The sequence below is a fragment of the Glycine max genome, chromosome 20 (genome assembly GCF_000004515.6).
Source record: "Glycine max cultivar Williams 82 chromosome 20, Glycine_max_v4.0, whole genome shotgun sequence".
Taxonomy (NCBI): Eukaryota; Viridiplantae; Streptophyta; class Magnoliopsida; order Fabales; family Fabaceae; genus Glycine; species Glycine max.
The window spans coordinates 33,218,600-33,235,768 of NC_038256.2; the positions used below are offsets into that span (position 1 = coordinate 33,218,600).

The following is a 17,169-nucleotide window of genomic DNA, read 5'->3' on the forward strand; positions in this document are numbered from 1 at the left end:
AGAATAAAATCATGTAAGATTTATAATTAAATATGCATTTTGAAAGATTCATTTTAATTAAATGGTTGTAATTAAATATTTATGAAAAGTAAAATTTCAGACCCAACATACTTAACAGATAACTAAAATATCAGTCATATTTTTATTTATTTTTTTGCTATTGAAATATCAAGTCATATGATGACACATCAATGATATTATGCCAGTCAAAGAATGAATTATGTGTAAAGAAATATAATTAACCTTATTGGAAGAATTGGATATGAACTTTCTATGATAACTCATGAGAAGAATATAGTTACACCTACCTTTTAAAATTTGAAATTGACAAGATTTAGAGTGCATAACAGAAGTCTCAAGATTCTTGAAAAAAAAACAAAAGTTTCAAAATTGCAAGCAGCATCTTCATATGTGATAATTGTAACATCCTAAAAATAATCTAACAGTTATTTGGATAAAGATATCTAAATATATCTTTTAGTAAGGGAAGTGATAAATTAAATTATTTTAAATTATTAGATTGTTATTTTTATTTTGAAAATATGTTAGTAAAATAATATGTTAGATTGGTTAAAGATAATTATAATTAAAGATAATAAAAATAATTGATAAAGAAAGATTGGTTAAACAAATGTCAAATTACGTACAATTTTTATATAATAGTAGACAATTCATTCTCTAAGAATCACACACATAAATGATCTCTCTTGGAATTAGTGGACTACTTAAGGACCAAGAAAAAGAAAGAAAGCAGAAAAATTCTTTCAATACAATTGGTAGATCAGAAGAAGAATAACAAATGATGCACTTGCAACGACCTTGGCTCAGATGATTAAAGTTGTGCAAGCGCAAGCGGAGGCTATTCGTCAAATGAATGGAAATGTAAACGAAGTTTTCACCAACTCAATTGTGCCTCTGAACCCTCAATATACAGGGGTATTTGAATGTTGTAGGAATGATCCGCCATTTTTTCACGGTGACGCAGATCCTATGGAAGTGGAAGAATGGCTCCAAAAGCTAGAGAAAATTTTTAGTCATGAGATGTGATGATGCACAGAAGGTGGACTTTGCCACTTACATGCTAGAGTCTGATGCAAAGCATTGGTGGAACAACGCTTGAGGGAGTTTGGCAACTTGGGGAGCTCATATCACTTGGAAGGAGTTCAAGGAAGTTTTCCTGGAGAAGTACTTTCCTCATAGTGTTTGTATCCAAAAGGAGATCGAGTTCCTCCAACTTTGGCAAGGAGAGATGACTGTTTCCGAGTACGTGGTTAAGTTTGAGAGTCTGGCAAGGTTTTCTCATTATTTGAAGGATAATCCTCAAAATGATTGGAAAACTATCAAGTTTGAAGAGGGCTTGAAACTAGAGTTACAGAGTTCTATCAACATCTTGGAGCTTAGAGATTATCCTACCCTAGTGAACAAGTGTCGCATAACAGAGCAGAAAAGGCAAGCAATAAGGGCTCAAAGATCTAAGGAGAAGGCTAGCTTTGATGGGAAGAAATTCCATAGCGGGGATGACAAGTTTCAAAAGCAGTTGTGACCTATGCCCATAATCAACAAAGGAAACATGTGCAAGGAGTTTGGACTGACAAAGGTGTCAAATATTAGTGGTGTGGCTTGATACATGGAGATTGTATGTGTCCCGCAGTGCATACCACTTGCTACAAATGTGGGAAAGTGGGACACTATGCTAGAAGTTGCAGGGGTGAAGGGAAATCCCAACCAAGGCCACAAAACCAAGGGAAAGTCTTTACACTTCAAGGGGAAAAGGTGAAGGAGTCTGATGGTTTTATTCAAGGTATGGGCTTTATTAAAGAAAGACAAATAATTATATTTTTTTATTCAAGAGCGACACATTCATTCATATCTCTTGATTGTGTGAAAGATTTAGCCTTGCCTATTTCTAAATTGCCTTTTGATTTAAGTGTTGTTACTCCTGCTAAAGAAAAGCTTGTTACTTCCATTGCTTACTTTAATTGTCCTTTAATGGATCACAATGTGACTTATCTTGTTAATCTTATATGCTTGCCTTTGTTTGGTTTGGATGCCATACTTGGTATGAATTGGTTGTTTGCAAATCGTGTCGTCATAAATTGTTCAAATAAAACTATTTCCTTGCTAAACAACCAATGTCAATTGATTCTTTTGTCCAATTCCTTTGTTTCTGTCGTTGCCTGCCTTAAGTCTTTAGTTAAGGGGGCTCAAGGATACTTGTTTTTGTTCTCTGTTAAAGTAGAGGCTAAAAATAACATGTTAGCTATACCTGTAGTGTGCGAATTCCAAGATGATATTACTCGGGAAGTCTTTAGTTTACCTCCAAATAGGGATGTTGAGTTTAACATAGACCTTGTACCTGGGAGTGGACCTGTATCAGTAGCACCTTATAATATGTCACCTCTAGAGTTGAGTGAGCTCAAGAAACAATTAAAGGAGATGTTGGAGAAGGGGTTCATTAGGCCTAGTGTGTTCCCTTGGAGAGCATTGATGCTCTTAGTGAAGAAGAAAGATGGAAGCATGAGATTATGTGTGGATAATAAGCAACTTAACAAAGTGACTATCAAGAATAAGTATCCATTGCCTAGGATATATGACATTCTAGATCAATTGCGTGGAGCGTTGGTGTTCTCTAAGATAGACTTAAGGTCAGGATATCACTAGATTAAAGTCAAGAGTGAAGACATTCCTAAGACTGCCTTTAGGACAAGGTATGTGCACTACGAGTATATAGTAATGCCTTTTGGTGTGACTACTGTTGCAGTTGTGTTTATGGACTACATGAATGGGATCTTTAGACCATTCTTAGACAGTTTTGTGGTGGTGTTCATAGACGATATCTTGATATTGAGGGTAGTGATCAAGATTTTGAGGGATGAACACTTGTATGCGAAGCCAAAAATGTGTGGATTTTGGCTTAATGAGGTGAAGTTTTTAGGACTTACCATCTCTAATCCTTTGGTGAGTCTTAGGTTTATTGTGATGCTTCTAAAAATGGCTTAGGATGTGAGTTGATGTATGAGGGCAAGGTGGTGGCATATGCATCTAGGAAACTTAGGACTCATGAGGGAAATTACCCCACCCATGATCTTGAGTTAGCAGTTGTGGTGTTTGCCTTAAAGATTTGGAGGCATTACTTGTATGGTGCAAAACTTGAGACTTTTAGTGACAATAAAAGTCTTAAATATTTGTTTGACTAGGGTGAGTTCAATATGAGACAAAGAAGGTGGATAGAGTTTCTTAAGGATTATGATTTCAATTTAAAGTACCACTCAGGGAAAGCCAATGTAGTGGTTGATGCTCTCAATAGGAAGTCCTTGCACATGTCTAGCTTCATGGTGCAAGAGATGAACTTGATAGAGGAGTTTAGGAACTTGAATTTGAATGCATTAAGCATGAAGTTGAATAGACTGGAGATTGGTAGTAACATTAGAGACCTGATTAAGAAGGAACAACTTCTAAACCAAGAACTACAATCATTGGTGAACCAAGAAGGTTATACCTTATCTGCCAATGGCCTAATGTTGTTTAAAAAAAAGAGTCATAGTTCCTAAGGAGAGGAGTCTCAAGAAGAAAAATTTAGAGGAAGCCCATAAGGGTAAGTTCACCATACATCTAGGAATAACCAAAATGTATCAGGTGGCTAGGGATGAAGAAAGATGTAGCTAGCTTTGTATCTAGGTGTTTAGTATGCCAAAGGGTTAAGATTAAACATCACAAACCTTCAGGTTTGCTCCAACCTTTAAAAGTTCCTGAATGGAAATGGGAACGAATCTCTATGGATTTTGTGACTGGTTTGCCTAAGACTCATTTGGGTCTTGATGCCATATAGGTAATTATGGACAGGCTAACCAAGTCTTCTCACTTCTTGCCAATTAAGGACATCTACAAATTTGACAAATTGGTAGACCTATACATAAGGGAGATAGTTAAGCTTCATGGCATACCTACCTCTATAGTGTTAGATAGGGATCCTAAATTGACCTCTAGATTTTGGAGGGCATTCCAACAAGCTTTTGGGGTCCAAGCTAAGTTTTAACACTACTTATCATCCTCAAATGGATGGTTAGTCAGAGAGGACCATATAGACCCTTGAAAACATACTTAAAGCATGTGTTCTTGATGAAGGTGGAACTTGGGATAAGTTTTTACCCTTTATAAAGTTTGTGTATAACAATAGTTATCACACTAGCATAGGAATGACACCTTACGAAGCCCTTTATGGGAGGAAGTGTAGATCCCCTTTATGTTGGTGTGAGGTGGGTGAGAAGACCTTGATAGGGCCAAACATAGTTCAGGAAACCACAAATAAGATCAGGTTGATTAGAGAAAGGATTTGCATTGCTTAGAGTAGGCAAAAGAGTTATGCTGACAAGAGAAAAAAGCCTTTAGAATTTCAAGGAGGAGAACATGTATTCTTGAGAGTTACTCCTAAGACTGGGGTTGGAAGATCCATGAAGGTTAGAAAGCTAAGTCCTCATTTCATAGGTCCCTTTCAAATCCTAAAAAGAGTCGAGTTTGTTGCTTACTAATTGGCTCTTTGTTAGTCGTCATCTATGACTAACTTTTGTATAGAAAAGTTTTCCAAAATGTATATATTTTCCCCAATTTATGGTTCTTTTTGTAGGATTGTAAATATTTTCTTGTTTAGTTTTATCTTTTCTTAATAGAGGCTCTCCGCATGGAATTAATGCAAATTTCACTTCAATTTCAGGTAAAAAGGAGAAAATTTGGAAGGAGCAGCAGCTTTTGTCTTGCTAAGCCTGGACCATGCGCTTAGCGAGTATCATCCGCTAAGCGAGACATCAACCCGTTTAGCGAGTAAGAGGAATCTTGAAGGGAATCTGCCACGGAAGCACGCGCTCAGTGCGTCATCAGCTCACCCAGCGAGTCATCTGTCTCTTCTGGCGCTTAGCGCGCTTGCCTCGCTCAGCCAAATATCACTTACTCGCGCTAAGCGCGCCTTCGAGAACAGAAAGCCCTTTTTAAAGCCTAAAGTGAAAGAAAAGAGATAGCTTGGCGGATAAAGTGTGAAGAACAGAGAATAGAGGCACAAAACAGAGCAAGGAAGTAAAAAGCCTTAACTTTTAGGAGGATCTTAGGTTTAGGAGTGATTTCTAGGTTTTTAGAGGTGGAGGAGACATCCCCACCACTGTGTAATCTGTTATTTTCTCTGAAAATCCACTTTCTGCTTGTCAAAGTTGTTGTCTTGTGATGGAAGGCTAAACCTCTTGTTGGGGAATTCTGCTGAGAACTTAATGTAAATCCTTATCCTATCTATTTAAAGTTGTTTTTATGTGTTCAATGTTTCTATTTGTGCTTAATCTATGCATGCTTGTGGCTTGATCACCCATTTGTATGTAAAGTTAGGAGCTTTAACATTGGAAAATGTACTGTATCCTTAGAACTAGATAGAACGGGCTAGGGTATCGTATGTCTGGACACGGAGTGTGGTAATTTAGTTTTATATGTTGTGACCTTAATGTTGTTCGGTTAAGCTAAGTTCGACAAGACATCTGAGAACAAAGTTTAATTAGAATTAGTCCATTCATGCGAGATATCGATGTTTGGGAATGTTGTCCTTAGCATAGAACACATGAACACCTTCGAATAGAGAAAAACCCTTAATTGCATCAAGTAACTAAGTAGAAGGACCCAAAGTTTTTAATTATCTGTTTTAACACCCACTTGCTCATATTTTCTGTAATTAGTAATTAGAATAACAAACACCATAGTTTTATTCACGATTATTGTCTTTTTATACAAATGCCTGCTTATTAAATGATGCTTCACTAAATGAAACAAGTTCCCTGAGTTCGATACTCGGTTTCTTACCATTTTATTATTACTTGCACGATTCGGTACACTTGCCGATAAGATTTCGCATCCATAATAACAAGTAGTACAGGGGCAGAACACTCTTCCACTACAATTGTCAAATCTTCATGACGTCTTCCATGTTTCTTAACTCCGGAACTACTTACAAGATATTTCACACATCATAGTTCCCGAGTCAATATAATTTGACATATAAATCCAGGCATGTTCAAATCATTGAAAAAAGCACTAGGACTCTAAGGAATAAGACAATTCCTTTGGTGAAAGTAGTTTGGGAAGGATTAACTCGGAAGAGGCTACTTGGGAGCTTGAGGAAGGCATTAGACATCAATATCCAAACCTCATTAATTATGGTACATTCACTCTCAAATTGTTAATAACGCTAATTGTTAATATGGTTAATAGGTATTACTAATTTCGAGGACAAAATTCTTTAAGGAGGGGAAAAATGTAACATCCCAAAAATAATCCAATAATTATTTAGATGAAGATATCTAAATATATCTTTTAGTAAAAATAATAATTAAATTGTTTTAAAATATTAGATTGTTTTTTATTTTAAAAAGATGTTAGCATAATAATATATTAGATTGGTTAAAGATAATTATAATTAAAGATAATAGAAATAATAGATAAAGAAAAATCGATTAAACAAATTTCAAATTATATATAATTCTTATATAAGGATATACAGTTCTTTCTTCTATAAGGGTAGACAGTTCTTTCTTGGTATTAGCATGTTGTTCAAGGACTCAGAAAAATAAAGTATGCAGGGAAATTCTTTGGATGTAATTGGTAGAAGAGAAGAAGAATGACGAAGAACACAAATTTATTCCTTTATGAGATTATAATGTTAGATATCTCTATCTGATATGATGAGAATGCTATTTATTTATAGATATTCCTAACAAGGATGAGGAAGAGATTCTGGATACCTTCATTTTTTTATGAGAAAGACAGTGAGACGTCATTGCATGAAATATGAGCTCATAGATCCTTTAAATATGAACTTATTATTTTTATACAAATAAAAAAATAAATATAAACATCAACAATCTATTATAAAGTATAGAGTGAGTGCTTTTAAATAAATCTTAAAAAATATTTTTTCACATTTTTTTAATTGTATATATTTTGAAAAAGAAGAAAAACAGAAAAATAATAAGTATAATAAATAATGTGAAAAAGATAAAATAAAAAAATTATAAAAAAAAAGAGTAAAATATAACGAATGCAATAGACGCTGATTTTAAGAATTTAAGTAACATTAATAATTAATAACATAACAAAAAAAGTATCCCATGCAAATAGTAGACTCAAATCTACAGAATAAAAAATCAAAGTTCACGTATTAACTATTCGTAGATAAACTTTGCTCTCAGTTTAAAACCCGTTTTCACTGATATCACTGGTGGAACCAATGGAACTAACCCAACTTTGGACGTAACTTAATAAGCATTCCACTTTCCAAATACAATCCACATGGTAGCCCCAATTCTTCCCCTGGTTTTTGTTAGTTTAGCAATAATAATTATGGAGTATCATAGACACAATTCATATGCATATTTTACACTTAGGTGGCACCATCCAGTTTTTAGTTTACAATTACACGAACCCCAGAAAAAGGTGAAGTCCCTTCACTACCGCTTACACAAACTAATAATGATCAATTTGAAGCGACATATGATACACTCACACCCCACACACGCCAAAGACAGCTGCTATTGTTTTTTTTTTTTAATATGTTATTGGTATGAAATTATTTCCACAAAAATAATGATAAATATTTATTGGAGATCATAAGTCCATAAAAAATAATTATTTTTCTTTTAACATAGTTTATTTCTTACTCAAAAATTAATTACAAATCAAATCTTAAATAACTTGATTAAAAAACATAAAATCACAACTACTTATGTGAATAATGGTTAGTTTTCATACTTAACCTTAGTGTACTTTTTTAATTTTTTTTTCCTTGCATCGATATTTGAATACTAACGTTAAAATAAAAATAAAGAAGTTGAAGATTAGTTGATGAAGTTCCGTTTCGTGTCAACGTTAAGATACGTTTTCCCTTTATTTGTCACATTTTGCAAAATATACTAAGAAAAAAATGTTGAATCAACCTCACACGCATACATACACTCGCAGAAGCGACATATTCTGGCACGGACTCACAGCATGATCAGAAAGCAACAACAGGGGTGTCGTGAGCAACAAGAAACAACAATAGTAGAACTGCCAAGGTTGAAAACTACTGGAACACGGTGCATGTGTCTAGAAGTAGGAAGTCGTAGAAGAAAAACAAAGCAGAACAGAAGACGAGGGAAGAAAACTCATTCTCAATCACTCAAGCACTTTGGAAAAGTCATGGACTATTGTGGGAAAAAAAAAAGTGATAGAACCGGTGTCATTGAAAAGCATATGGCATGAAGGGTGGGGTTAATAAATCAAGCTTTATGAAAAAGGAACATTTATGAACTAAGGACCATAACAGTGTGCCTTTGAGATAGAGAAGCATCTACATAGCCTTTATGAAAGTGTATATATTCATTCATATATAGAAAGCCACACACGCAAAAGGATGTATCATACACACTAAAATTGATAGGTTTGGTTCAAAATTTTCAACTGCATTGCCAACTTCTCCTAACAGTGGACCTAGTAGTTAAGTGGCTATTGATTAGCCCACCACGGCAATAAAATGCTACTTTATCTTCCATCAAAGTGTAAACTTCAAAGTGAACTTAATTCTTTTACATACTATTAGCCTTGATGATAATGATCAATTGAACCAAAAGAGAATTTGTTTATGACTATATCTGACCCTAGTCCTATCTATGCTTTTGAGAAGTGGGATATGGGCAACAATAACTGCATTTTAGTTTTTAAGTTTAAGCTCTGAATTTGCTGGCACTTCTAGTTCCACACAGGTTGGCAGTACATTTGCTGGTTTCTAAAGTTTAAATAGAATTAATAATCCCAGCCTATCTCAGTTGTATAAATATAAACATAAATATATATCTTAATTTTCAATTCTTGTGATATAACTTAAGAAATGAGTTTGAGTTCAAATCCATAATACGAAGTTATATTAAATATTTAGAGGGAAGTCCTTATGACTCATAATAATATTATTTAACTTAAGCATATTAATTTTGTTGAAATATAATTGTGAGGTGAAGTCTGACATTTAATAGAAATGATAAAATTGACTATTTTATAAGTGGAGATAAAACTCATAAATTTAAGTCCTAATGTTTTAGTTTAAGATGTGATATTAAATTTACTGGTATGATTATTCATGATTCATTGATATAAATCTCTCTAATATTTATCCGATGATTACTCAACAAATTCCCATAAACTATATTTATGGCATTTATCACACGGAATGTTTTGACATTCTATTCAAAGGACATTAACATGGTTTGGATTATGCACTATAAATTCTTTATAACAAGAAGCCACTTGAATACAGATATTGATTTCTGGTGTCCTTATTCTCAGCAACTGCGAAGGACTAAGTAAACTGCCTGTGGATACTTGTGACATACTACAGGACAGCTAAGGCCGGCTAGTTTTCGCAGGTCAAGATTTCAAAATGATTTTTTCTTCACACACCAATCAAACAGGGTGGAACATACCAAAATTAAAAAAGAGTGCTTTCTAATTGATAACGAATTTTAAACAGATAAATATTTAGCATGATGGAGATAGTAGAAGTTAGACTTCTATTTTGATAGAGACAGTTCAAACGAGATGTGAGTTTTATCATTGGATTAAGACTACAACACAAAAGCTAAAGCCAAAACTAAGTTCCCATGAGAGGATAAGAGGGGGGAAATGAGGTTCATGAACACTTGCCTAACAATGGAGCTCCATGAGACATGAAGGACCGCATCATATGAGTTGTATCATGTGACCCATAGTTTGATTATTTGACTTAGGATTTTCGATTTATTTTTTCCAATACATTTTTTACAGTCTTTGGGGGAGGTTGAAGCTGCATGTATTTTGAGGGCTAGCCGGCTTGGTGACTTAGTCCCCCAAAATATGAAGTTTTCTTTGTTTTACAATTTTTTTAATACTTCAACTTTGTACTCTTAAAAACGATGTTTTTTATTTTTTATTTTTGGTAACCAAAATAAAATGATCTACCTCCACTTGTCCCTCGAGGATGGAAGGTCGGTTGTAGAGAAATGGGTAAGCTTCAAATTCAATTCTTGCCTCTATTACACATGGAAATTCTAGGGGTACTTGTGGTTTTTCCCACTGCAAGGAAAAATATTGGATCCTTTTCCATCTGACAATGCTATCTAGTGCCAAACCAAGGACAAGTTTCAACCCCATTCATTCCCCTGATCAGTATCATGAAAATTTAAAAAAATCTAAACTTAAGACACAAGATTGTTTAATGTTTTACACATTTAACTACCAATAAACAGGAGTTTACAGTTACACAAGCACTTAATTGACCACCAACTATTCAATGTCCCCATTAATTATTTCCTTAACAAGGTTATCCTCAGGACATAATTAAGAGCTAATTATTAGGGAAAGCATGTGATGTATGCACGGTTCAGCTGTAAAGAAACATAATAGTCTACGAATTTGAAAATATAGCCAGCCACTGGCACTGGGTCACATGCTATGGCATCAAGCTGGGAAAAACTGAAAAGTCTTCCCACCCCCACTCCCCAGTTTCTATAAGTATACTCTTCCTTTCAATTTGACCTGTGAACAATACTGAAAAGCTTGCTAGTTTAGGAATAGTGATACAACGCCTCAAACGGATTGTTCAGCGAAGACAGGCACATATATAAAGTGTAGTGGGGCACATATGTTGGCCTTGATTAACATCATTGATTGATTTAGCATCAATAATTAAGCATTAGCATCCTTAAACCTCTTACCCTTGCGTTTCAAAATTTTGCTGACCTTGTCAATAATAATTCAATCCGTAATTTCTGTTTGGACGTTTGAAACTGGTGAGCACAGCACAGAGTCCAAGAGAAAAGAAAGAGAGAGAGAGAGCATGATAAATAGAAAGGAGAGGACAACATAACCAAACAGTTTCAAGGCATTGAGCTAAACTTGTTCTCTCTTTACCTTCCTTGTCTGAACTGAAAAGCTACCCTTTTGAGTTATATGTTCACCACCACCATTTTTAATTGAAACTTGAGAATGGTAAGCAAGACATTCAACACCCTCATTGGCTCATTCTCTATCTCCTTTCTTAGTTGATGAGTTTCAAATCTTGTCGTGCAGGGAGACAAAGAAGTAAAAGAAGAACTAAAAGGTGGATTCAGGGCCTCCATGTTTATTTTTGGTAAGCAGAAATGTTGAAGCAAATTCTCATGTGGTTGTTCTCAATGTTCTGAAGCTTAATCTTTGTTCTTCCTTGTTCCTGCAGTGTTATCAGCATTGGACAACATGGGTTTTGTGGCAAACATGGTGAGCTTAGTCCTATACTTTTATGGGGTGATGCACTTTGATCTGTCCAACTCTGCCAATACCCTGACAAACTTTATGGGTTCAACTTTCTTGCTCTCACTCGTTGGTGGCTTCATCTCGGACACTTACTTCAACAGACTAACCACATGTTTGCTTTTCGGATCACTCGAAGTTCTGGTAAGTGCTAAACAATAGAAATATATAGTAGTGGTATTATTATTTGAAATATATGTTATTATTATTTGAAAATTTCAAATCCCAATGGCCTGTCCAATGAGACAAAAAAACGTTAAAGTTTGTTTCTCATGTTGGACAGGCTTTGGTAATGCTCACGGTTCAAGCTGCTCTGGACCATTTACACCCAGATTTTTGTGGCAAGTCAAGCTGTGTCAAAGGTGGCATAGCTGTCATGTTTTACTCATCATTGTATTTGTTGGCTTTGGGCATGGGAGGAGTGAGAGGCTCCTTGACTGCATTTGGTGCTGACCAATTTGGTGAAAAGAACCCACAAGAAGCAAAGGCTCTTGCTAGCTACTTCAATTGGCTTTTGCTGAGTTCAACATTGGGATCAATTATAGGGGTCACTGGGGTTGTGTGGGTTAGCACCCAAAAGGCTTGGCACTGGGGCTTCATCATAATAACCGTAGCTTCCTCCATTGGATTTCTCACCCTTGCTCTTGGCAAGCCATTTTACCGCATCAAAACTCCTGGACAGAGCCCCATTTCGAGGATCGCTCAGGTAAGTTAAAATTAACTTATGCATAGGTTAAAAAATTTAACTTATAAAAAAAGTTCAATTCATTTTATCTTTTTATTTTCTTCTTTTATATATACTCATTGTGAAGTTTATCAATCAAAATATATGCAATAAAGCATAAAACCCACCAATGTTTTGTTCGCTACAGGTTATTGTTGTGGCTTTTAAAAACCGGAAGTTACCACTGCCAGAGTCTAATGAAGAACTTTATGAGGTCTATGAAGAGGCTACATTAGAGAAGATTGCACACACCAACCAAATGAGGTGACTCTTGGGTCTATATACATTACATACATGTTAAAAAATTCATGGTTAGCAGCTTGCATAATAATGCTGCACTCATCCTAATAATGTTGTGTAAGCGATGAGACAATAAACTAATACATGGTCCAGCACATTGGCGTGTTTGAGATTCTTTTCTTAATGTACGATGGAGTAGGTAGTGCCAAGGGCTCTGGACCTACTACCACTGCTGCACGCTTGGAGCTGCAGCCATACAGAGAATGATCACGAAAAATATATCTGAACCGCTTGTAACATCACACACAAAGAAAAATGAATAAGTTCCTCACAACAATAACTAGGTGAAAAAAAGTTTTAAAACAACAGTACTAGCTGCAATCAAACTCTTTTTTTGTTTTTTTTCTGTTGGCTTAGTTCTGTGTACTTCACTGAGAGATAATGAAAAGCAACTTCCTTCTCAATCAATACAAGTCATAATCTCAATAGTTCAATTCTTTTTTCTTTCTGTTTTTTTTTTTATTTCTTTCAAATGGCCAACTCCCCATGCATATTATAATTGATGACAGTTTTTTTTTTAAATGGTCTGGTTTTTGTTGAATCAGGTTTCTAGATAGAGCAAGCATTCTTCAAGAAAACATTGAGTCACGGCCATGGAAAGTGTGCACAGTGACACAAGTTGAAGAAGTGAAGATCCTAACCAGAATGTTACCTATATTAGCCAGTACCATTATAATGAACACTTGTTTAGCACAGCTTCAAACATTCTCAGTTCAGCAAGGGAATGTGATGAATCTGAAACTTGGTTCTTTCACTGTGCCTGCACCATCCATTCCAGTTATCCCTCTTCTTTTCATGTCCATCCTGATTCCCCTCTATGAATTCTTCTTTGTGCCATTTGCACGAAAGATCACTCACCACCCTTCTGGGGTTACACAGCTTCAAAGAGTAGGTGTTGGGCTAGTACTTTCATCTATTTCAATGACAATAGCCGGGATAATAGAAGTGAAAAGAAGGGACCAAGGAAGGAAGGACCCTTCAAGGCCAATTAGTCTTTTTTGGTTATCTTTCCAATATGCTATATTTGGAATTGCAGACATGTTCACTCTTGTAGGACTCCTAGAATTCTTCTACAGAGAAGCACCTGTAACCATGAAGTCACTATCAACTTCTTTCACATACTTGTCCATGTCTCTTGGTTACTTCTTGAGCACAATCTTTGTGGATGTCATTAATGCTGTTACCAAAAGGGTCACTCCAAGCAAACAAGGATGGTTGCATGGCTTGGACTTAAACCAAAACAATCTCAACTTGTTCTATTGGTTCTTAGCAATCCTTAGCTGCCTTAATTTTTTCAACTTCCTTTATTGGGCCTCTTGGTACAAGTACAAAGCTGAAGACAACAATTCAAAGGTGAATTTGAAGGCTCTCAGAACGACTGGTGAAAGGAAACAAGATGAGGAAGAGAAGAAGGACATGAGAGTTAAGGCTAAAGAAAGCAGCCAAACAAGTGAAGCCAATACTGAGGGACCCTCTTCCTCTGATGAAACAGATGATGGAAGGAACTCTAGGGAATGGAAGCACAGCTAAAGTCAGGAGGCTCAAGACATGATTTGGTATTAAGGACTAGATAAGTAAAAACATGTTATGTGGAAACACTAAAATAGATAGTGGTTGAAATCTCTCTTATCCTACATGTGTCCTTCTTGTATGATTGATTAGCACTGTTGGTTCTGGCTCCATCCGTGTGTCTGTTGTGTGCAGAGTCAAAGAGCTTTTTTTTTTTTTTTTTCATTTTAACATGTTCTTTTTTGTTATATAAGTTTATTAATTATTCACCTGTACTTGTAATTGTGTATTAAGAGATGCTTAGTTAACTTAATTGTTTAATGAAGTCAAAGAATCTATACACAAGTCACAAGTCAATACTCAATACAATAATAAGGCACAGGCTTGTCCATTAAGGAATTACCCTTTCGTTAGAAAAGAGAGTGGAGAGGAGAAAAAATGAAATAAAAAAATTAGAGACAATTTTGAAAATTGTTTTTGAAGTGAATATTTTTCTTGCTTTATTTTTTCTTTGATTGAATAATGAAAAAATTACAATTTAGTTTCTTTCTATTTTTTCCCTCACTCCATAAGAAAGAGCATTGAGCGAGGCGTTGAACAGGGCATTAACCATTGAGCGAGGAGATACAAATAGAAGTAAGGCTCCTCGTGACTCGTGCAATAGGCCTTGTTCGAAGTGGTCCCATGGTGTTCATCATAATCGTGGTGATGGAGGTTTTAGAGATGGTGTATAGCAGGATGGTGACCAACCACATAACACTAATGTTTAGGTAGACAACTGTAACTGGCGCACAGTCCAAGGTCGAGATATTCCACAATACCATGTGTCGTCTATTATGACTTCTGTCACATTTGTCAGGTGTGAAAAGGTTCACACACACTTTGTGAATAATGGGATATCAAAGAAATTTGAATTAATGTAACACTTTGTGAAGGTGATTGGAATTTTGAATTTAACATGAATTTTGACATAAAATTATCTAATTAAAAATTATTAAATGATATAATATTTTTCATAACATATTTTTGTGTGATTTGATTACTTTCTTGTGTATGTGTATATGAGAATATTTTGTTTAGATAAAAATATAAATGATTAAAGTCAATCTTTAAATTTAAATTAAAGGATCAGATTAAAAAATATATTTAAAATTTCACTAATATTGTAAAGGTAATTTTATTGTTATTAATTATTACTGTTGTCACCATTATCATTAATAATAATAATTTTTATGTCAATAATGACAGGAATTACAACACCAATACATGTTTATTGTTGTTATGTTATGGTTGTCATCAGACTCCTAGGGTGTTGACAAAAGTTGTGATAATTATAACAATGTGACAATATTACCACCATAAATGTAGGTAAATTTTTAGGTTAGATTTTTAATTTTAACCTTTCATTTAAATTTAATGGTTAAAATTGATATTTTTTTAATGAAAAAAAAACATTTCAATAAAGAACTGAAAATCCGGAGGAAACATGGTGGAAATTACATCCGCCATAAAAAGATTTTGTGTATGTTTGGAGTCGCTTTAGGGCAAACATGAATATTGATGTTGATCAAGATGTTTGAATTCCGCATCGTAATTGATTATGGTCGGGAGACGTGCGTCTATGTTGAAGCTGTTCAAAGTAGCTTATGAATTCAACAAAATCAATTTTTGTGAATATTTTTTATTTTATCCTTTTTTCTTTTGTTTTTGAATAGTCAACAACAGTAATGTATTTTTATTCTAGCATTTATACCCTTTCTCACCAACCTATCCATGTACTAAATACTTTTTTACTAATAAATATAAAAATAAGTTATTATTAAGAAACATGCTGCACTTTATTCCAGAAAAAGAATATCAATTTAAATTTTATTGTGCAAAAAATATGATAAATTTCATTATTTATTTTTAAATTATATATATATATATATATATTTACTGTTCAATTTTTATGTATCTAATACAAAATATCTCCAATTATGTTTTATTTTTAATTATTTAAAATATGTTTAATATAAAATACTTTTCCAAACAATTAATGTCCATTTTAGTAATTTACACATTCAAAATTGATTTTGAGAACAAGTTTCCAAATAATATTAAATGTGGAAATCAATTTTCAGATACAAGTATTCAAATAAAAATCACGTTTCTTTAAAATCAATTTTATAGAATCACGTTCGATTTAGAATCAATTTTACAAACGCATATCCAAACACGCACTTCGTTTTAGCATTACCAAAGAAAATGGTCTCACACGGGCACTAATTTCATCTTCTTTTTTTCTTTTTACTTCACTTGTCTCCCTCCCAATGACATCACATTATTTTTTTCCCCTCTCTTTTCTTGTTTTATAGCTAGTTGTTGTTCCCATTGTAGTATGAATCAGTACCAGCCTCCTTTTCTAGAACAAATGCAGAAAAGCAGGAGAAGCTGGACCTAGGGAAGATATGGAGAACAGAAATCTAATGGGAGGAGTGTCGGAGTTGGAATGAAATTATGTGGGTTGGCCGAATTAAGACCAAACCTCGTCGTATCTCTTCCTCAGTCAACAACACTATACTAGAGTCATCACAACTGTGTAACACTGCTTTTGTTTTTTCAGCAATATTGACAGCTAAAGTTAAAATTAGGCACTGGGGTTTTTGAATACGAAGCTTCACTTTATACATATAGGAGCATCTCCAATTGCACCAATACTATACCATTGCTTACTATTTACTAACTTATTCGGTATGTGAACCAAATCTTGCAATAGTTTTTGACACAATAATTTTAGGTTTGCAATAGTTTTTGACACAATAATTTTAGGTGCAGTTACATTCACGCACGCATGCATGCATGGTTATTATCTCATATTTAAACAGCTTTAATGCGAGATCTGTTCATATTCTGTTGAAAATAGTTTCAGTAAAACTAAAGTGCTTGTACTTTAACGTTTTCTCAAATAGGAAAAGTCCACTGAAAAATCAATGAACTGGTTACATACCCTGTTTATATGACTCAGAAAAATTATCATTAAAAAATTTAGGGGATAAATTGTTTAATCGGTTCAAGTTTGATGAAAACTGACCAATGCTACGTACAGAAAACTAATAAGTGAAAAATTGATTGTTTGAAGGTTTTTTCTTAAAAGAATCATAACTAACCTGATCCATTCTATATTGTGGATTTTTTTTAATATTATTACAATTTAGTTCTTATAAAATGTAATTTTTTTTAGTAATCCTTTAGAGTTTATTTAGATAAAGAATTTTAAATTTTAAGAATTTTAAATATTTTAATTACAATTTTTTTATAATTTTTTTCAT

General features: G+C 34.1%; 1 protein-coding gene across 1 annotated transcript; it reads left to right on the plus strand.

Annotated features, from left to right (window-relative positions):
• Positions 1 to 10,555: 10,555 nt before the first annotated feature.
• LOC100817702 (protein NRT1/ PTR FAMILY 4.5) lies at positions 10,556 to 14,182 on the plus strand. The gene is made up of 6 exons (XM_006605709.4): positions 10,556 to 11,025; positions 11,107 to 11,167; positions 11,252 to 11,469; positions 11,609 to 12,031; positions 12,198 to 12,313; positions 12,895 to 14,182. The coding sequence occupies exons 1-6, from the start codon at positions 11,023 to 11,025 to the stop codon at positions 13,877 to 13,879; spliced, it is 1,806 nt and encodes a 601-aa protein (XP_006605772.1). The 5' UTR covers positions 10,556 to 11,022; the 3' UTR covers positions 13,880 to 14,182.
• The last annotated feature ends 2,987 nt before the right edge of the window (positions 14,183 to 17,169 follow it).

Coding starts and splice junctions, on each gene's coding strand:
- LOC100817702 (XM_006605709.4), top strand. Junction 11,470..11,608: donor TCGGATCACTCGAAGTTCTG/GTAAGTGCTAAA, acceptor CATGTTGGACAG/GCTTTGGTAATGCTCACGGT. Junction 12,314..12,894: donor GCACACACCAACCAAATGAG/GTGACTCTTGGG, acceptor TTGTTGAATCAG/GTTTCTAGATAGAGCAAGCA.